Source organism: Lutjanus erythropterus, chromosome 11 (assembly GCF_056507025.1).
Source record: "Lutjanus erythropterus isolate fLutEry1 chromosome 11, fLutEry1.hap2, whole genome shotgun sequence".
In the NCBI taxonomy this organism is placed as follows: domain Eukaryota; kingdom Metazoa; phylum Chordata; class Actinopteri; order Lutjaniformes; family Lutjanidae; genus Lutjanus; species Lutjanus erythropterus.
This window is the reverse complement of record NC_139327.1, coordinates 39054108-39076739: the sequence shown is the minus strand read 5'-3', so window position 1 is coordinate 39076739 and position 22632 is coordinate 39054108. Positions and strand designations below refer to the sequence as shown.

General features: G+C 36.1%; 2 protein-coding genes across 2 annotated transcripts; both read left to right on the top strand.

The window, feature by feature from the left end:
* The first annotated feature begins 427 nt into the window (after positions 1 to 427).
* myl10 (myosin, light chain 10, regulatory) lies at positions 428 to 6079 on the top strand. The gene is made up of 7 exons (XM_084730076.1): positions 428 to 496; positions 2110 to 2199; positions 3257 to 3332; positions 3468 to 3572; positions 3831 to 3909; positions 4587 to 4635; positions 5853 to 6079. The coding sequence occupies exons 1-7, from the start codon at positions 494 to 496 to the stop codon at positions 5955 to 5957; spliced, it is 507 nt and encodes a 168-aa protein (XP_084586202.1). The 5' UTR covers positions 428 to 493; the 3' UTR covers positions 5958 to 6079.
* An 8368-nt stretch (positions 6080 to 14447) lies between these two features.
* LOC146319500 (uncharacterized) lies at positions 14448 to 21641 on the top strand. The gene is made up of 7 exons (XM_084730461.1): positions 14448 to 14535; positions 15948 to 16052; positions 19282 to 19324; positions 19437 to 19480; positions 19571 to 19604; positions 21319 to 21344; positions 21462 to 21641. Exons 1-7 carry the CDS (start codon positions 14487 to 14489, stop codon positions 21602 to 21604), a joined length of 444 nt encoding a protein of 147 aa, XP_084586587.1. The 5' UTR covers positions 14448 to 14486; the 3' UTR covers positions 21605 to 21641.
* The last annotated feature ends 991 nt before the right edge of the window (positions 21642 to 22632 follow it).

Here is a 22632-nt window from a genome sequence, read left to right as displayed (position 1 = left end):
TGAATTCATCTGCTGTACCTTTGTCCTCAGCTGCTCCACTGAGAGCGAGACATACACGCAGAAAAACTTGTTTTTAATTTGTTTATTTGCCTCCAAAGGTCACCCTAATGTTTAAAGCCTCTTCTATCCCTTGGGGGTTATTATTTTATTATAGCCCCGAGCTAGTGTGGGTGCTACTGTGAGCTATGATTAGCTTGGATGAAACTTCAGGTATGAGCATTTGTCCGTGGCCCATATCCGCCCCGTGGCGACAGCTCCCCCTGTCAATACGATGGACAACAATAGAAGTTTTATGGATGATGAAGATGGGTGTGAAGTGTTCAGGCTCTATAAGGCAGGAATATCTGGGATTTTGATCCACCCACTATTGTCTAAACTTAGCCCAGGTGGCTGATGTGGTGGTCAGGTCTATAAAACTGCAGAGGCAGACTCTGAGGTGATCTCTCTCTCTCTCTCTCCTGGAAACTGAGAACGTACTGAGGAACCCGTCGCCATGGTAAGACATGCCTGTCTCCTTCTCCTTCACATCCTCCTCCTTTGTCTGTTCTCCTCACACTGCTGTGTCAGGATGCTCCTCTTGGAGTTGCTGTAAAAACACTGTAAAAAAAAAAAAAATTTTTCCTTTAATTTAAAGGCTTTTTAAGTTGAATAAATTTGAAACAATTTGAGGTAATTTTGAAATTATTTAAAGCAAATAAACTTTTTTAGTCAAATAAACTTGTAACTGTAAACTTGTTAATTAATTTCTACTTTTACTTTAATGTTTATTAAAGGGGTAGTTCACCTAAAAAAATGAAAATTCAGTCAATAACTACTAATCCTCATGCTGATTGAAGGTCAGCAGTGTTTCAGAATCTCCCAAACAGTGGAAGTGAATGGAGGCCAGTTTTCAGACAACAACAGAATAAAAATATAAAAAGCCTCCATACTGCTCGTCTGGTGTAATCCACGTTCACATGCACACTGTCTGAACTGGGTGTGTGTGTTGCGACGGTGTGCAAACTGCATGTCGGGGCTTTAGGAGACTTGGATCACACCAGACGAGCAGTATGGAGGCTTTTTATGTTTGAAAAACTGGTCACCATTCACTTCCATTGTTTGGGAGATTCTGCGACACTGTTTTCCTGTGAAACTCCGGCAGAGTTTTGTGGACTAACAAAATAGTTCGATCCCTCGACTCTGCATGTTGAAGTATCTTTGAGTGAGATGCTGCCCTCAGTCTGTGTGAATGGTTTGATTAGAATGGCACCCTTTGTCATTGGTGTGTCACATGTTGTAAAAGCACTTTGAGTGGTTAGAAGACTAAAAAATATAAATGAAGTCCCATCAACCTCTTGGTGAGTGTGTGGGAAAGATTGTCATGGTTAAATGATATAAATGCTCAGATGCACTCAAGAAAAAAAAAACGAAATGTGTTTGTTTTTAGGCCATTTTCAATGTTTTCGTAAAGTCTATAGATTTAGACGTCCAGCTCAGTGAGTGTTGCGCGTCTCATGTGACTCCTGGGACACGTCGGTGTCATTGAACTCAAGCCAAATACATAAATAGATAAATGTCCTTGTTGGAGCATTTCTTTCGAGTACAGACATGCACCAGGTGACAAATGGTGAAGCACCTACTGCAATGACGCCACCACAACTTTTTTTTGTTTACATTACAAACAGCAGGCAGCTTCACAACAATGTACATGCAGAATATATAAACATAAATAAAAACACATGAAGTCCACAAGAGTAAAAAAACACAACAGTTAGCCTAACAGTTAATGTAGTGACTAGCTTGGTTAGCAAAACTAAATCCCTACTAAATCACAAATCATGAAACAGCTGTAGTGAAGTGTGTGTCTGCAGGTGATGCTGCAATAGGGGCATTTTGGAAGCAGACAAAAGACATAATGAGATTTTTGCTTAGTCACTGATCTGACAAAATGGCCGACGTGTCAGTTAAACTGTTATAGATCTCTGCAGGTGTGGTGGTTGCTATAGAAACAGAATGTTCAACTGTAACCAGCTGTTGGTGGTGAAATAAAGGCGAAATAAAGTCAAAAAATTGCACAGACATTCATGGCCACAAGGAACAGTTTCATATACAAACAAATTCTCCCTTCAGGCACCAAAGAAGGCAAAGAAGAAGACGACCGAGGCGGGCTCCAACGTGTTCAGCATGTTTGAGCAGTCACAGATCCAGGAGTTCAAGGAGGTGAGACGACATCTGGTGTTGTATCATAAAAAAAATGTCTGAGCAAGCAGACTAAAGTAGATTTCTGCTTTAAGTTTGCTCCACCAATTGTACTTTTTCATCTATTATACACAAAAAACATTCTCAAGCAACTAACACTCCCTAAGCCCCGCCCCCTTTTGCTCTGTTCTAACAGTTGAGCAAACTTTTTTCTGCTTTTTCTGTTTTTTTTTTTAAACAAGACATATGGAGTCACATCTTAAGTGAACTAATGTTACTAGGATGCTAGCTAACTTGCCAGCTTATGTTGCCAAACACTAATTAACTAAATAGCTAATGATTTATGTAAATTAGCTCGAATTTTGTTAATTGTAACTGACTTAAGATGTTAATATATGTGATCATTCTTGCTAAACTGTCATTGGAACACAAAGCAAAAAGGGGCGGGACTTAGGAAGGATAAATTAATTACCTATTAAATTATTATGTATTAAATAACTTTGGTTAAGGAAGAATGGGACTTGATGGATCAACATTATTGCAGTTCATCTGACTCAATTCAGAGCTAACAAATCCCCCAACTACTGCTGGAAAATACTTTTATTTTGTCGCATGCCAGGGAGCACAGCTACAATCTTTATGCCAAGATAAGCAAACAACATCCTAACTCCAATTTGTCCTTTTACTGTAATTTTACATTAATTACTTTGTAGATTGACATTTTAAATTATTTTCTTATATGATGTAATAGCTACTTAGTTATTCATTAAACCAGATTAAACAGCATATAAAACCTAAACATTTTCTCCAGTTGGCTAACACAGTAACAACATTTTGCTGGTGGCACCTTTGTACTTTTATTCATGAAAGATTTTGAATGCATTACAATTGCCATACAATTTTTTAACTCAATATCGGCTCAGCAGTTTTGAAAATCAGGTCAAATGTGTCTTAATGGATTAAATAAGCTGCTGTAGTGTTTGATTTAAGTGAAAACATGCACACCAACAAGTGAAGTGACTTATGATATCATATAAAACTGCAGAAAGATGAAACTTGTGTGTGTCTTTAACTGCAGGCCTTCACCATCATGGACCAGAACAGAGACGGTTTCATTGACAAGGGTGACCTGAGAGACACATACGCTGCTTTAGGTGAGCTGCCTCTTACTGTCGCTTATTGTACGCTACAAATCAAAATGATAACGTTTTACCTACTAAGAGCTAACAAGCCGTGCTTTGTACCAAATCAGACAGAAAGTCTTTCTGTGTGTTCTGCTCTGTGTGCAGGTCGTCTCAATGTCGGCAATGATGAGCTGGATGAGATGATGAAGGAGGCTCCTGGACCCATCAACTTTACCGTCTTCCTCGCCATGTTTGGTGAGAAGCTCAAAGGTCAGTCGGGATATTACGTGGAACATACAAACCCCTGCTACACCAGGCTAACAAGAGCAGTGCACGGGCCACATTAATGTAAAAAAGACATTAATCAGATAATTATGGAAATAATCATAAAAAGATGTGTATTTTAATTCTGTTCAATATATTTTGTGGCTTGTTTTATGAAGCTCATAAATTTTGCACATAAATAAAACCATTGTCTTGCTTTTTTGGTGTTAAAGGTGTATGTTTTAAACCTTTTTCATCATTTAGGAACTGACCCAGAGGAGACCATCCTCAACGCATTCAAGATCTTCGACCCTGAAGGAAAAGGCATCCTAAGAGGAGAAGAGTATGTGTTTTCTTCATTTTCTTCACAACAAGATTTTCAGCTGCTTAAATCTTTGTATTTATAATTACACTGAGCAAAATGCTAATGTCAGCATGCTACACTGCTGCTTGTCAAACAATGCAATGCTTTGTTAACTTTTTCGGTAGGAAATAAACAATATACTGTTTTTAGCTACCAAACAATGTAATGTTTTGCTTTTTTTGCTTGCTAAGGAACAGTATAACATTTTCTTAACCTTTTTTGCTAGCTAGCTAAAATGTAATTATGTTAACTTTTTAGCTAGCTAACAAGCAAAGCAATGTTTTGTTAAGGAATACAGAAAAGCTGAAGGTTTATGATTAAACTCTAATTTTGTTTTACACATTTACTTAACTGAGATTAGTTTTTAACTGTGCAACAGAGCTCTGCTTACTTTTAATTATTTTATTTTTAAAAAGTATTTATAGGATAATTCATTTTGTTATTTAAACGTGTTTGTGGTCATGCTGCTTTATTTTACAGGTAAAGCAAACTCTTCGTATTGTTCCTAATGTGACAATATACCATCACATACATATAGTAGGTCATATATAGTAGATGCAGAAATAGTTGAAATTATGTGTTTTTCCACTCAATAAAAATTCTTAATCTGTTCAAATTATAATATATATTATTATACGATTGTTTTCCTTTCACAGCATCAAATACCACCTGATGTCTCAGGCTGACAAGTTCACAGAGGACGAGGTAATGAATGTCTCTGACAGAAAGATGCAGGGACCCTAACCTGATGAAAGGGTTACTTATTAATGGTGGATACACATTTTAATTATATCGTAAACATATTGTAATTATTAATATTGTAAGACACGAGCCAAGGGAAAACCTGTGTGGCGTGCTGCGCTGTGGTAAACCATTGATCAAATATTGGGACACTCACTTATCATTGGAAAACTTTTATTGTGAAGTAGAAACAGGAAATGTTCAGTTTGCAGCAGCAGTAAGTTATCTGAGCTGAAAGTGATGTCTGAAACTGAGAACGGGGACATGGGAGTGAAACCGAATTCCAAACCTCCAATTTTCACTTCCAAGGTACAAAAGCAGTGAGAGGTGAAAACAGAGAGCTTTGCCATCACAGCCACACGTGCACTCATGCTGCATGAACACAGCGTGATTTAGACTGAATATCTAATCAAAAAAACAGCTGGAGCTTCTAATTCTGAGTCAAACAACAGTGACATGTTGAAAATAACAAGAGAGGTGTCAACAAACTTCTAAGAAGTTTCTAGAAGTTTGTCAACAAACTTCTAAACGTGAATCCAACATCACTGGAAGTTACATCAAATAAAATACAAATTAAACACAAATACAATAGATTCAGTTAATTTTAAAGAAGGTATACACAAATTATTTGTATCTGCTTTCCTTTGTAAATCACTCCAAATTCATATTAATGATTAATATGCTATGAGTGCAGGACAATGTGGCGAGTTATATTAATTTATTAACAATAAAATAAACTTACTCTGAGAAGTCTGTGCGAGTTTATTCTTTATTTTACCTCATAATGGGCTAATTATGCTAATTACTCAAATTGCCCAGCATGCAACTCTTAGCAGCTAAGTTGAATTTCATCTCCGAGGCCTATAGAAGACATTTCAATCATAAAATGTTCACAAGAAACAACATAAGATTTCCAGTAGACTAGTAAGAAAGTGAACCTGTGTATTTCCCAAAATGTCAAACTGCTGTTTTCAGGACCATTATGGGGATTTTAAATTGGGAACTCTTCAAACTTGCAATTCACTGTTTGAATGTTTTAATATATATTTTATTTCATATCGCATTTTGCTCTCTGAAAAACCACACACATGCAGCTCAGTGTGCTTTTACATTTCAAACATGCATAGATCAAGTGTTTTTGCTCCCTTCTACTATAAATCTGACTTTTCATTCTCCTTCAGGTAAACCAGATGTTCACAAACTTTCCCCTGGATGTTGCTGGAAACCTGGATTACAAGAACCTGTGTTACGTTATCACCCACGGAGAGGACAAGGAGCAGGAGTGAAAGAGTCGATAAAAAACCCATCAATATCACCCGTCAGTAACATGCCATCTTCATCCAAACATCATCACATTTTGTCTTGTTTCATCCACAGATTTAACAATAAAAGTTTCCAATAAAAGTGACACATCACATCCTCTGTCTGTCATTTTAATACAAGTCCTTCAGTACTGTATCTGCTGATTTACCTTTAAGTTTATTAAATATATATCTGACATGTTCATGTAACTTTTTTCACAATTACACACTCTAATTTTCTCAGTCATAAATGCAGCGAAATATTCGCATCTGTCATTAATTAAATTCATTAACTTGTAATATTTCATTTAATTTACCTTTTTAACTTCAATAAACAAATGTCTGTGTCTCCAGTCAAGAAGAATACGGCGTGTTGCTATGTAAAACTACTATGAAATGAAATTATACATTTTAGAAAAATCTTGAAACAGGTCTGTGGAGAACAAACGGCAGTTATCAGAAACTTTTTAAAGGTATAATCTGCAACATTTTGCAATAAAAAAAAATTACCTAATCCATTTAAATAATCACTTATGATGCACTAGAAGTGCCTGCATCAGCAGAGACCCTGCAGCCCACTGCTTTGTATTTCCTTATTTTTTCCTCATTACTTTCTGTGCTCAGGATGCTTTACCAACCCAAAACATCTGCATTTGATATCCTGATGCATTTACAAACAGCTCGGAGAAATCCTACTGACTGAAGTTGTTTAATAAATTAATCATAGATTAAATACATTAAAATATGTGGCTTCAAGGTAATTCATGCGAATTCCACTGAAGTCGGAGTCTGCTATGCTAGGCTAATTTGTTTTACTTTTTTCACCTCCATTACTGTCTTATTTATGTAGTGTAACAAACTCAGGTACAGATGTTGGAGAATCAAAATTGATTTCCATTGAACAAGAAAATGTGGATGAACTCGTGTAACTCCAAGGGGGTTGTCACCTGAAATTAGGCTAAACTAGGTGACATGCAAGCTTTAATAAAAGATATATTTATTAATCCTTTTTTTAAGGGAGTATTCTGTTAAAGATACTGCACAAACCTACACTTCAAATAAAAACACTAGAAGAGGTCATTCATCAGCGAGCAGCTCTCCACTGAGCAACAGATGATGAAGCACCTACTGCAATGTCACCATAATTGTCATAGGGAGATTTGTAAAGTTCAAAATTAACATAACCTTCACGTATGTTGTCCTGAGCTGAAACGCAATTTCAAATTGAAGCAGCTGTTGGTCACTTGTGTCCCATAGAGGCCAGTTAAGAAGAGAGAGAAGTCAGCTGTTAATGGTACAAGAACGGGACAGACATGAGGTCACAGTGAACTTGACCTTTGACCACCAAAATCTAATCAGTTCATCCCTGAGTCCAAGTTTGTGCCAAATTTGAAGAAATTTCCCCAAGGTGTTCTTGAGATATTGCATTTGCAAGAATGAGATGACCAGACAACATAACGCCTCTGGCCACAGCTGTCGCTGGCATGGAGCATTAAAAAAAAGACTTTGAATCACAGAGATCCACCAGCATACAGACATGAATGTCCATAAAAAAATTAGCCTGATTGCTTCAGTAATATTCGAGATTAACGGAAGTCACTCACGCACACATGGAAGCAGTCACCTGGTGAGGATAATAAAATGTGCCGCCACCATCAAAAGTGAAAGAACGCCGACAGTACCTGTGACCAGTGGCTTCCACTGGAAACAGAGAGAAACAGAACTAAAACCTTTTACTGTGTAAAATCAACCCTAAAGTGAAGATCACCATAAACAATAAGATAAATGAGACAAAACGTGCTGCTAATGTTAGCTACACAGACAAACCAATAGCTGGACCAACCGCTAACATAACCTACACAGACCAACTGCTAATGTTTCCAACACAGAACAGCCAATACCTACACAGACCAAGCACCATCTTAAGCTACACAGGACAACCAATAATTTTGGCTTCACAGAACATCTGTGAAAGTTAGGTGCACAGAACAATCACCAACCTTAGCTACACAAAACAACTGATAACATTAGCCACACAGACAAACCCCAAGATAGACCAACTGCTAACACTGGTTACACAGATCAACCACTAATGTTAGATACACAGAACATCTGCTTAAGTTAGCTACATGGAACTATTGCCAACTTTAGACACACAAAACAACTGCTAATGCTACACCGACAAACTAATAGCTAGATCAATAGCAATTGTAAGTAACATACATAAAAACATATGTTTGTGTTTCTTCTTCAGCTCTCTTGCCCAGTGTGCTAAAGACCTGCTTTAATAAATGAATCACGTCACATTAAAATATCTGATTTAGTTCGACCAAACCCTCAGTTGCTCTGCTAAGCTAGGCTAAACAGCAGTTGGCTAGCTTATAGATGGACTAGCTAGCTTTGTTACACCCCTCCATTATGATTAAATGTTCAGCTACTGTCTTATTTATGCTATATAACAAACTCAGTTTCATGTTGGAGCATCAAATTTGTTTTTTTAATTCCATGAAACAAAAAAAGTTGGTAAATTAGGTTTAGCGAACTCTATCTCAGCAGCTAGCCTTAACTAGCTAACTCTGTTTTCAAGTTCTTGTGAATTTGTTTTCTGCTTTTTTCCACAAAAAATGTAATAGTCAATTCTTCAAGGTAAGTTAAGTCAGATTCATCTTGAACTGAATTTTGACCACTAGCTAGTAGCGTTTTGTCTTTTTGGACAGAAGTGACATATAACCACTGAATAGGACCATTAAAACCATCATTTAGCAGCTTGTGTCTTAAATTAAAACACCAAACAACACAAGCAGTTAATGGGAGTCATGTTTTTGTGTCCACTTCAAACCACACAGAGACTGTGTGTGTGTGTGTGTGTGTGTGTGTGTGTGTGTGTGTGTGTGTGTGTGTGTGTGTGTGAGTTTCAGGGAGGTCTTCTTCTTGAGTGTGTGGCGGATGTGGCGAGGTGTTGAAAGAGGAAGCACATCTTGTTCTGCTGCTGTCTGAAACTGGAGAAGAATGAAGGCAGCTGGACCACTGAAGGTAAAACACAGCAACATTTTCTATCAGATATAAATCTTCTATTTGTGAATAAACAAATCTTTGTTTTAGTCTCACTGAGAGCTTGAGGATGAAGGTGGAGAGAGTTTCCTCTGTAGGTGAATGTGGCTAAATGTAACCATAGTGATGATAAAAAGGAGAAGTTATGAACAAAATCTCATTTCTGTATGAAATTGTAACCACACTACTGAATGATTTTGCAGAAGTTGGATTTTTTTTCTTTTTTCTTCTTTTTTTTTTTTTTTTTTCCATACAGACAGAAAGTTTTTTATTTGGGCTAACACAAATACTCCAAATATAAGTAACAAAGTATTTCAATTCTGAGGTTCTTTACTTTATTACATTTATCTTAATACTTGTAGTGAGCAGTTAAGATAAATATTGTCTATAAAACATGTCAGTTATTATAAATTAAACTGTAGTCAAAGAGTTTAGAGCCTGAAGTTTTTCTCCTCCACAAGGTGAAACATTTTTAAGTATTAACATGCACCTTCATAAACAGATTAGTAATAATTGTCCAAAATAATATTCTGCTGCTGCCTAATCAGTTCTTGTGTAATTTTACTCATAGATAAAGTCATGAATACAGAACTTTAACTTGTAAAGGAATATTTTTACAGCAACATCTGGCTCTCTAACACATTGTAAATACAGAAACAGTGAGTTGAAAATTATATTATGTATTTTAATTTAAGCCAAAAGTTAAAAAAAAAAAAAAAAAAAAAAAAAATTAAAAAATATATACAGCAGTGTTTCCCAAACTTTTTTCCTGGGGACCAAAGTTTTCTGACGTGACAAACCATCGTGACCAAAGTCACAATAATCCTCATCAATAAATTATGTGAATTCTTCATTTGTGCATAAAATCTTGACGCTTTTTATTGAAAAACTTTAGGAATGAGAAATGCATTTCAGAGCTGCTACTAACGATTATTTTCAAAGTCAATTAATCAGTTGATTATTTTCTCAATTTAACTGATTAATAGTTATTTTAAAATGTCTGAAAAATGTTGATGAGTGTTTCCCAAAGCGCAGGATGACGTCCTCAAATGTCTTTCTTTACTCACAGCCCAAAGATTTTCAGTTTACTGTCATAAAAGAGTCAAAAAATAAATAATAATTTAAAAAAAAATCACATTTAAGAAGCTGAAGTCAGAGAATTTAGATTTTTTTTTTCTAAGAAACCAATTAAGTGATTATCAAAATAGTTGGCAATTAATTTAGTAATGGATAAATACTCATTAATCATCACAGCTCTAATGCATCTCATTGTTTTTATTTCCTTTTATCAGGAAAACAATATAGAACATTTTAACCAAATTCATTTTTTACTGTCATCAGTAAAACAATACACACATTTAAATGCTTTATAAAAGCCGTACTGCAGATTGAAATATTAAATTTGCAGAATTTCCTCCACAATAAGTTATTGAAGTGGAGACCCAAATAAAATCTCCTGTGACCCACAAAAACTTTGTACTTTTACTCAAGTAAATTTCTAACACCAGTGCGTTTACTCCTAACTCAGTAATATTTCAGGAATGTAGCAGTACTCGAGTACAGATTTTCAGTACTCTGCTGCTGGCGGGTAAAGAAAGAAGTCGAGGGAACAAGGAGGCGACAAAGTTGCATTTAGGAGGCAAATTAGACACGACACTGAAGTACATATTAAAAATGTATTTATTTATATTTATTTGTTTATTTTATAACAATATACAGATGTATTGTATGTGGGGTTCCTTGTCACGGTTCATTTGCATCCCTCTGTTCCTGGTTGGGTTTTTCAAGTTCAAGTTTCATACAGACAGAAATCAGTGATCAGTGGTCACAGTGTGGTTTGAAATTACAGAGGAGCTAAAAACGAGGACAAAAACAGGAACAGAGGGGGAGCCTCAAAGACCGGATCACATCGTCCTCCAACGTAAAAACAAATGTCTCACTGGGTTATTTTTTAATTTATTTTTAATTTGACACATGTACAAAGTATGAAAAACAAGGTCCATGTTCATTCCTATAAACCACTGGTTCCCAACCTGAGGTCCAGGCCCCCTTAGGGGGGCGCCAGAAATCACAGTTTGTCTTGAAGACTTTGTCTGGTCTGAGATCCTCAAAACCAGATTTGCACGTCTTAACTAAAAACTAAACTAAACTAAACTAAAATCACAAATTCAGTGTTGTGCAGTTTTTCCAAAGTCAAATTTTTTTCCAGCTGTTTCCAGCTGTTTCCAGCTGTGGTAAATAACATGTTTATACAGAAAATGATTATTTCACTTCTTCATCACATTAAATCAGATGTTATTTATCAACGAAAATTATGTTTAGTGACAGAAAGTTTAATGTTTTAAAATGTGTCACCTGTCTGTCAGTAGATTTGACTTCCTGTTAGAGTGACAGATTTTACACACTTTCCTTATTCAATAGTTGAAAATGCCAACAATTGATTACTTTTTTTTTTTTTTTTTAATACATTTCTTTATTAATTTTCAACTTCTAACACATAACATCTCTTTTCAGCATAAATTGGTAACATTATGGGATTCCCTTGAACAACATAACCCTCCCTCCCTCCACCCAACCACCTATGAATTCTGTGACATCATTGAAGATAAATAACAAAACAAAACAATAACAGTTGACAAATAATACTAACAATAATAACAATAAAAATAAATAAGTTAACAATTGATTACTTGATTAATCATTAATAAGAATTAAGATATGAAACACACATTTTCCTCTTTTTTCTCATTTTCATTCTTTTCTTGTTTTTCTTTAATCTTTTTTTCTTATTTTAAATTTAATTTTAAGTTTCCTTATCCAATGAACATTAAACAGTGTCAAATGAGACACAATTAATGCCATTGATTGATTGATTGATTGATTGATTGATTGATTATCAATTATTACATGTTTAACTGGTTAAATTTTATTTGGCAATTAATCAATAAATGATCAATCATTAACTTGCTGTACAGTCTGACTCAGCAAATATCCAACTTGTTTTATTTATTGATCTAAAAAGTGAACTAACTAATCAAGTCAGGGAGCAATTTATTATCAAAGTAATGTGATTACAGTTTCAAGCAGTTACAAACACTTTTCAAAACTTGAAAACATTAAAAGTGTTTTCCAGGATTTTCAGCCCCCCGAACCTACAATTTATACAAAAGTCTGAAATATAAAACTATTACAAAAGATAAGCAGATTTTTTGTCTTCAACGACTCTGTGACTCTGAGTCACTGTCGCACTTTTTGAATGAATGAGTGTCTGAACTTCCCCTCGAGGCTCTTACAAGAAATCATGTTTAGGTTACGGTTCTAACGATGGAAACAATTTACTTGATGTTTATTTTGGACAGTAAACTTTGGAATTAATCACACAAACTACATACAGTCACTGTGGCCTTGTAAAGAAAGAAATTGAAAAGGGAAAGGAAAAAAAAACACAAGAAAACAACACAAAAACAAACAAAACAGACAAACAACAACAGAAAATAATAATGTTAAAAATGCATGAGTAGGTCTCATTGCACTGAGTGTATCATGATCTTTTTTTTTTTTTTTGTATTTAAGTCTGCATTACAAGATGTAATCTACTTAGTTACTTTTAAAATCATAGTTGAGTTCTGAGCATAATTTGAATTAATAGCCAAACCTTTCATCTGCATTTTAGTAGCCAATCAGGTGATCTGATCACAAACAGACTCATTAAAAACCAGGACATATGGATGGAAAAAAAAACAAACAAACAAAAAAAACAAAAGCTGCAGCAGCTCAGGCTTGGAGTAAGGATGTTCGCGATCGATCATTAATCAATTAATCACTATTAAGAATTTAACCAATTAAAAATGTATTCATGGATATTTAATCAGTAAGTGATGGCAGTAAAAAAAAAACAAAAAAACAGTTCATTATCAATGAACACAGTACTGAGTCCTTTCAAAATAAAGGTCTGATATCAGTTTAATGGTCAGCAAAGTGCTATTGACTGTCTTTGCTAGACTTTTAATTTTGGTATTTCCGTGATGACCCCGTGGGCCCCGGGCCGCGTTTTAACCAGACCTGCTCTCCAGTGACAGTTGAGCTGCGTTAAAGGGACACTCCACCCAAAAATGAACATTCAGTCATTATCCACTGACCCGCATAATTCTTACCATTTTTTGTTTCAGTGGCAGAAAAACTAGGATTTAAAGGGTTGAACAGAAATAACAGAATGAGGTTGAACAGGAAAGTAAAATCTAGCTACGTCCATCGATCCACAGTAAATCAAAAAACGTTGGATTCAAATTGAGTTTGTTTGCGGTGCTATTTGGAAAAACTGGTGCACAAAAATCACAAAAAACTGCAAGGCACTTTCCTTTAAAGCAATTAAAATGCCTTTATTGTGATGTTCTGGTCATGTTAGAGCTCCAAGAAAACAAACAAACAAACAAACAAACTTCATCCTCTCTTGACTACAACTACATATCCAAATAACACTGATGATAAAAGGGTCTGTTGTTTCATTTGATGTGTTTGACTCTCTGATGAAAACTTGATGCTGAAACACGTCACAGTTTGTTTGTTTTTAAACTCTAATGACTGATGTTTTATGGTGTTTTAAAAGAGAGATTTTAAAAGGGGGGATTTTTAATTGATATTAAATGTTTTGATTTTGAAAAGAAAGATATTATTATTATTATTCAAATATTTTTGTTGACTTTGTTCAACTGAAAACATAATAAGATGGAAGACATGGAAATACAAAAAGTGATGTACCACTTCAATACAATACACAGTAATTAGCAGGTATTTAAATAATAATAATAATAATAATAATAATAATAATAATAATAATAATAATAATAATAATTACACTTTATTAATTTATATGCATTAATTAGTATTATCTGTCAGGTATTATACCCATAAAACTTAAAATTAAGTCATTATCTGCTCACCTTCATGCTGATTGAAGGTTGGGTTTAGTTTTTTAGTCCAGAAAATTCTGCTGGAGTTTCACAGGAAAACAGCGCTGCAGAATCTCACACAGAATAAAAACTGTATAAAACACCTCCACGCTGCTCGTCTGCTGTAATCCAAGTCTCCTAAAGCTCCAACATGCCGAGCTGACTAAAAAAAAAACACCATGTTTTTATTCTGAATCTTCACTGTAGATCTTCAGCTTGGAGCCATGTTCACGTGCACACTGTCTGAACTGAGTGTGTGTGGTGTGACGGTGTGCAAATGGCATGTCGGGATTTTAGGAGACTTGGATTACAGCAGACGACCAGACGTTTTTTTCATTTGAAAATTGGTCACCGTTCACTTCCATTGTTTGGGATTTTCTGCAACACAGTTTTCCTGTGAAACTCCAGCAGAGTTTTGTGGATTAAAAAAATAAACCTGACCTTCGATCAGCATGAGGGTGAGCAGATAATGACTGAATTTTCATTTTTGGGTGAACTATCCCTTTAAGGAAGAATGAGGAAAAACTGCAGGGTTGAGATGTGTAAGGCTGATCTACCTTCAGGTACGTAACTTCCTCATCTAAGCCTTTGCTAAATGTTTATTGGTTAGTCAGTTAACTACAGAGGCGTGAGATGGAGAATAATTATACCCACATCACACTGGTGCAAGGTTATCAGAAAACAGCAGCAAAGAGAACAGGATATTTTTTAGGACTAAAATTCAGATTATTGGATTTTAGACTCTTTAAGACTTTTTAAGGGCCGATCTAAACCCTGCTGATAGGACTAACTTGGCGTTTATTCTTGGTAAATTAAGCTTCTTCAAAAACCTGCCGGCCAAGCAGCTGCTGCAGAAAGAAAGGAAACGTGGAGTGATTTTAAATGCTGCTGTGACTGAGCCTTTATTGTGTTTCCATATTTAAATTCACTGTTTTCATTTAAAGAATCAGAGTCAAAGAGTTTCATAAATCCTGATAAAATACATCTGTAGATTTCATCACAAACTTCAGATGAACATTGAGATATGAAGTCCATCTCAGCTCATCTCTTGCTTTCTCATGCAGGGTTTCTGCAGATTTTAACAAAAACCTAAGACTTTAAAAGACCTTTATTAATGTAATTTAAGACTTGTTTTACGACCATACTTGCAAAAATGTATTAAGGTTTCAGTGATGTAAGAAGCGGGGAACAGAGTTTGCAACAACTTATATGAAGCACACTAAACTTTTCCCATAAAAATCGTATTTAAGACAATTTAAAGCCTAAAATTCAGATTATTGTATTTTAGATGTTTTAAAAATCTCTTTAGAAATCCTGCTTACAGGACTAACTTAGTGTTTATTATGGGTTGCTTCTTCAAAACTCTGCTGGCCAAGCAGCTGCTTCAAAAAGAAAGGAAACGTAGAGCGGCTGAAGAAGTGGGTCAGCAGCGGGTTCACTTTAGAAACACAGACGTTAATTCTGCGATAGTTTGGGTCTTTTTCCTGAAGTTCCATTCGCCAGGACTCTTTACCGGCCGAGTCAGGACGGGGGCCTTTGTGAAACCAGCCCCTTGCAGAGATGCACAGATACAAATAACTTAATGACTTGTGTGACGTGTGTTCAGTGAAGCTAATCTCTTGTCTGGAGTAGTTTACTACACGCTTGTCTTGATGTACTGTATGTGATTCTTCTTAAATGTCAGTGTATGTAGGTGTCAGCCTCATGTTCAAACGGCAGACCGGGTTTCAGTTTTGTTTTGGCCAACCACATCCTGTGGTACACTCGATCATGCTCACAGGAAAGCAGCAGCTTCTTCAACCATGACAGTGAATAACTCTTCGTAGTTGACCAGTTAAACTTGCGGTAATACCATCTTAATGACTCAGTAATAACTTTAAACATTTGAGCTGGTCATCAGTTATTTAAACCTTATTTTAACCGTGTTTTAACTCATATTGCAGTTGTTAATTTCTGTGTTTTGTGTGTCTTTTAGGTATGATAGGAAACTCCAGTCTGTTGTCTGCAGTCCTGACGGTCGTGTCAGTGGTGTCTCTGAGTCTGCTGTCTCTCCTCTGTCTGCGATGCAAGAAGAAATCCAGTAAGTGTGTTTCTCACAGACTGGCCCAGTGCAGTTGTGTTTGATGTGTGTGTGCTGTAGTCGTGGCAGCAGATAAGATCGACTCAGTCTGGGTCAAACGTGGTTTTGTTTTCGCCCCTTTTAACTTTATTTGCAAGCCGATTTGGGGTAGACAAGTTTTCACAGTAAAATTTCTCCGCTGCTTCTTCTTTAGATTATGGCTCACGTCACATCAGGCTGTGGACGAAATCTTTACATTGATTTGGAGACTGACATGGCTGGATAGCCAGCTAGTCGTGTTGGTAAAGGGACGGTTCACCCCAATTGGTTTGACTCGGCTTTTGGTGCTCATTTGAAAAATTCAGCACCAGTGTCTCTTTCCAAAATTCATGACCCGGTAACCCAAGATGATCCACAACCATTGGTGTGAGCAGTTTCATGTTGGAACTACTTTCTTTCAGCTTGAAAGGGTCATGATTTCTGGAAAGAGACACTGCTGTTGAGTTTCTCAAATGTATTTTTCAGGTTCTTTGAGCATCACTGTTTCATATGTTGGGTCAAACTAAGGCCTCGAGGTCATTGGGAGGCCACAGACACATCGCCTGTCCGTCTAGACAGTAGACGCAGCTGTCTGGTCCTTTTGGTGAAAACAAGACGCAGTCCCTGATAGTGTTGATGTGGCGGCCAAGTTCGGGGACATGTCTCTCGTCTCTCTGAACAGAGAAAACATTACTGTAATCAGGGATTGGATATGACCGACCCTGATGAATGGGAGCATAAGGTTCTGAACTGTGGTCTCAGACTTGTGCAATCATACTTACCTTGTTTTGCAGACCAATACACTAATTCTATATACTTTAGATGTGTTGGGTCTGACTATATTTGGGCACAGAATATTTTATAGCATTATCTATTATCCAAAACTCCAGAATCGAAGGGAACATCAGGACAAAGCGTGTACTGATTATGCTTTCATTCTCCTTGTTTCAGCGTAAGACACATTAAACTCCCGTGTAATTTTCTCCTTTTGATGTATGAGCAAAAGATCAAATCTACAACAACCACAAACTAAGTGCCATTTAGTCCCGTTACATCAGAGAGAAGACAGACATCTCTACGGCTGATATCTCCCAAACAACTCAAACCAAAAGAGTATAGATGGATAAAGAGCGCTACAGTCCAGAGGAAAAATATTCAAAACTGTCCCTTTGGAATCTGCTAGTGTGACATTAGCTTTCATTACCGTCGGGTAAAAGGCACAGAGTTGTTGTATTTAGTCTTTTAATTGATCAAAGAGGTGTTTTACACTTAACATGAATGAAACTAATCAGAGTGTCATCTCCCGTCCCCTTTAGGTGCAGCTGCTCATGGGACAAATGATGCACTTGTAGTGAAGCAGATCTGACATCATTTCACAGATGATTTAATAATCAGAGAGGCTGCATTCAGTTTCATTTCCACGTGTGCAATAATGTCACTGCAGCAAATATCGCTAATATTTCATCAGAAAAGCTTCAATTGTAGCTATAACCAGACAGAACAGATAATAATGTCTCTCCCACCTGCAACCCATCTGCTCTTAATAAGAAAGTAAATTTTTATGACCTGTGGATCAACTGCAGTGCCCTGAGAGCAAAGTATACACACACTGTGAACCCGCCTCTGTGGGAGCATCTTACTGTCCGAATAACGCATCTTTTAAATAGCTGGAAAATACTGAGTCAGTGATGTAAGACCAGGTTTTTGTTGGTAATCACTTTCCGCTGCTTCAAGATAGCAAAGCGCCCCACCATGCACCTCACCACACCTCATTTTAAGTACAACTACATTTGCTTCCCACACGATGTGGGTGATAGGCGTGAAAAATTGTAACTAACACTGAGCATTGTGTGCTGCTTTGCTCTGAGCAGAAGATAGAGCCCTTAGGTCTCTTCAGTGGACATTTAAGTCGATGCTTTATATACCTCATTATTTATTCCCAAAGTCAGTTTCTGTTGGACTTTGTTGCTTTGTTGCAACATTAGTCTTGTTTGTTATTCGAGTTGCTGCACAAATGTGTGCAGGCCCGGCTCTACGAGGGTGTGCGAGCGTTCATTGCACCCTCAGTCTAATATTTTGCACCCGCAGATGAAATCTGAATAACGAATGCCAAGTGCAAGATAGCAGGTCGCACATCATTTTCTCAGCCACACTACGTGCTGTTATTATTATGTTATGCCTTATTGACTACTTTCAGATACAATGTAGAAATGTGAAACCATTGTTATTATCGTCATTTTATTGTTTTTGATTTGTAGTTAATTGGTTATTGTAATTTTTTGCTGTTGTTGATGTTTTATTTTCTTTTCCCATGGATTTTTTCAGTTGTTTTACATTATATTTTTTACAAATAAAATAAAGTCTGTTTATGCGTCCAGCACGTTCTGAGCACATGGAGTGTACGTGTCCATGCGCACCTTCGATTCTAGTTCATGCATAGTCTGTGCAGCAGCCCAACGTGCAAAAAGGGCTGCGTGAATATAGATCTGAGGGTGTCGTGAATATTAACTATTCTTTCTGCCGGCCACATCACTGGTCTCTTGGCTCTGAAACAGCTGTGAGAGTCACAGTTAAATGTCATAACAAGGCGAGTGAATGGAAAGCTTTACATCAAGAAACGAGCAGATGATTCAGAGTGTCTCAACATGAATAACAAGCCGTTGTTTTCCCCTCGTCATCATAAAACAATAGACACATTTTAAATCCTTTAATGCAGAAATAAATCTTATATTTCTTCCATATTCTTTTATTTATTTGGTGATCCAAATACAATCTCATGTGACCCACCCGCGGGTCTCGACCCAGTGTTTGGGAACAACAGCTGCATGCATTGCAGACGGTTGCGTTATTATTGCACAAGTTGAATTATTGCACACAGAGTAATTTCACTGTTCAGTTATTGCACAAGATTACTGTGAGCAGTGTGCTGTTTAAGTATGAATTTAGGATAAATTATGGGGTTATAGTAGATTAAACCAGACTAACACTAGTTTAGTAATAAAACTAATTTATCTCACATAAACATGAAATACTGTTGTGCACAACAGCACTGCAGTCTTTTTTTTTTTTTTTTTTTACAATGTTTAACACCTATCTGACTATTTTTCATCACTGTTGCTGATCTGTTTGTTCATCTGGCAGCTTAGATCAAAGTTTTACTGCAGGTTCAAATGTCACACGCTAACATTTCAGTGCTTTGTGTTTCTTGCAGCGATCATTCAAGAAGAGACTCAAATATACAACCCGCAGACATTGTGAGCATGAAGTATTTGTTATATTTGTTATACGACTATATAATATATATAAAATGACAAACATATTTTAACCCTGTATAAAAATGTTGACATTAAAATGCTCTCCTTACAGCCAGCGTGAGGGGAGCATGTTTGCAGTGACACGATCAAAAACAGGTGAATAAAAAAACAAGATCACCACACCAGCAGTTTGTTTATTCATCATTAATCATTATTAACTAACTTTAACTTTTCTTTATTTTTCAGTCACCAGAACCAATCAGATAACTTCAACCACAATGTACGTTTACACACATCAGCTAATTTCATGTTATCACACGACACACTGATATCAGTCTGTGACACATCACGTCCTCCTCTGCACGTTGTGTAATCACATTCATAACGCTCTGACGAAGCTCGAAGTCGAAACGTGACCGTTCTTCGACGGTGATGTAACCAGAATTAACAAGTGAAACGTGACTATTTTCAGTTTGTTGGAATATGTTCTCCACTCAGAGTCCTTTTGTCGAAGTGCAACCTCGTTTTCTAAATACATTTTCTATTTTTCTGGCTCCTGTCTCAAATTTGGTGCTCTGTTGGGCTCAGTTAGCTTGAGTTTACCAAAATGAGTTCACCCAAAAATCAAAAATACTTTTTTTCACTCTTCCCTGTAGTGCTGTTTAATCTTCCAGATAGTTTTAGTGTGAACGGCAAATTTCACATGTATTTTTGGCACTTTGAACACATTATACTGGAAAAAAAAGGCTCTGCAGCTCACGTCAGAAACTGTCTACATGGATAAACAGCGCTACAGGCCAGAGGAAAAATATGTGTTTTTAATTTTTGGGGTGAACTGTCCCTTTAACACAGATACTGAGTCGAGTTTGAGGCTCATTTTTATTCTCAGGCAGAACTCGACTCGACTTGTGTCGTGGCTCAATGTCATGAAGCAACACACTGCGTTAGCTAATCACATGTGTGTAAACACACTTTCCAGTTAGAATGTCAGTGATGCAATAAAGGGAAAGTTCGTAGTATTTGTTTATTTGTATTACCTACAAGTTTGGAGAAGCAGACAGGAGTGAACAATGTGCTGCAGTGGACAGAATCCGAAGCTAAATGAATTTTAGCCACCTGAAAACGTCATTATCAGTTTAAATGTGTCCTGTATTTATTTTCTTGCCCAGTGCTTTAAATAAAATAATTTAAAATAAAAAAAAATGAAATAAAACAAAATAAAATAAAAAATACTTAAAAAGATGACATCACAAAGATTAAGGTTTAAGCCTCATCTGAGGATCTAAGGCTGCTTTACTTTTCTGTCAGACAGACTTTTTCTGAAGGGAAACAAATCGCTCTTTCTCATTCAACCAGACTCCATTTGGAAAATCAGTCATTTTACCAAACAGACCACAGGAGGCGCTGGTCCACCGCTGCCTCGATTAGTTCGTGTTTTTGTGTTACTGTGTGACTTTGGTGAATCTGAACAAACATTTTAAAACACCAAAGTGGCACAATAACACAAACAAACAAAGCCATTGAGGCAGCGGTAGACCAGCAACTACTGAGGTAAAACTGATGATTTTGCCAATGGAGTTTGGTTGGTATGAAAATATTCAACACAGCCACTAACATTTATTCAAAGGGATTTTGGGAAATGTATATCTATATTTTTTGCTTTGTAACCAACTAGAATATTGAAACCATCTTATGCGTTCATCACAGAGCTGTTGGAACACAGTTAGCCTAGCTTAGCATAAAGACTGGAAGCAGGTGGCCTCAAAAACACACCTAAAACAGCACCTACAAATATCACCAGTTACCACATTTTTTCCTCCTTTGTTAAATCTGCACACTCACAGAAATGTAAAAGCAAAAATTAATGATTTACTTAATTCACTGGAACTACTTCTTCACAAACAGCAGCGTATCCATCCGCCCAGTGTGTTAATTAATGAGCTTTAGAGGTGTTTTGTTCTGCTACTTTATTAATGACTCTCATGTTTTTTCAGTGAAACTCGGGAGGAATTTCATGAAGGTAAGATCCGCCAGTTTTTCTTTAAAAGGTTTCACTTTAAAACTTGAAGTTTAATCTGCATAAATCTGAGGTGAGCCGGTCCGGTTTAAATTTAATCATTTTGTTTTACTGCTGCAGTTGAGGAACAGGGAGAGTATGAAAATATCACAGATGGTAAGTTTACATATGCAACACACTATAAACACATCATATATTTATTTATTATAGTGATATATTTATATATTTATCATTATATACCTGCATTATTGCTGAATCTTTGATATAAACTGTTTCACACTGTTGTTGCAGCTCAAACAGGAAGTCTGGAACATACATACGTGTGAGTATTAAACTATTTTCTTGTCTCATTTTAAATAAAAAAAAATCCAGAAAAGTGACGTATCAAACCAGAGCTGTATTTGCATAGAAAAAACCTAAATGTGGAAACATTTATTTTTTAAGTTAATTAGTTCAATTCTGTGTTCAGATGATGGAAGACCAAGAACATGTTGATCTAATTTTCTTTTAAAAATCACCATTATTTGGTCATTTTTCCAAACAATCAACCGATTGCGTGGTGAAGAGAAGTGCAGAATATTTCAAACAAAGTCTGTTAAAAATGAAGTTGATACTTAAAGGGATAGTTCACCCAAAAATGAAAATCCGGTCATTATCTCCTGACCCTCGTGCTGATTGAAGGTCGAGTTTCTCCCTAATAGTTAAAGTGACAGTTTTCAAATAGAAATAAAACAAACATAAAATGTCTCCATGATGATGATGACACCACCACACACAGGTCAAGTGTCCACAGTGACCACTAGCATCAAACACTGCAAAACAGTAAAGTTCTACCTGAGAGTTGAATATTTTCTGAAGTTTTAAAAGGTATAAAAAGTTTCAGAAACACTCGTCTGATCAGTTATGTGCTCTTGAAATGTACATATCTATTTACACACAGAGCACAATTTTTAAAAATGTAATGTTTGTGTTTTGCAGCGCTCCACTCCCAATGTTACTATATGAAAATGAACAGACTAACGGGGGGATAAATGGTGAGTATTTTTACATGTTCTTCTGCACTATAACCTTAAATATACTGTATTAGGACGACTAACGTGTACAATATTGCTTTTTATTACTTTGCAATATTATTGCCAATAATACTTTTCTATTTTAGCTTGTTTGAATGGACTTATTTTAGTAAAAATCTATCTTATGTTTTTTTTGTTAATCTTTCAGGGACTGGTTTAGATTTATGCCTTATCCACTATTCAGTCCACACATTATAACACTTTATGTTTATTACTCC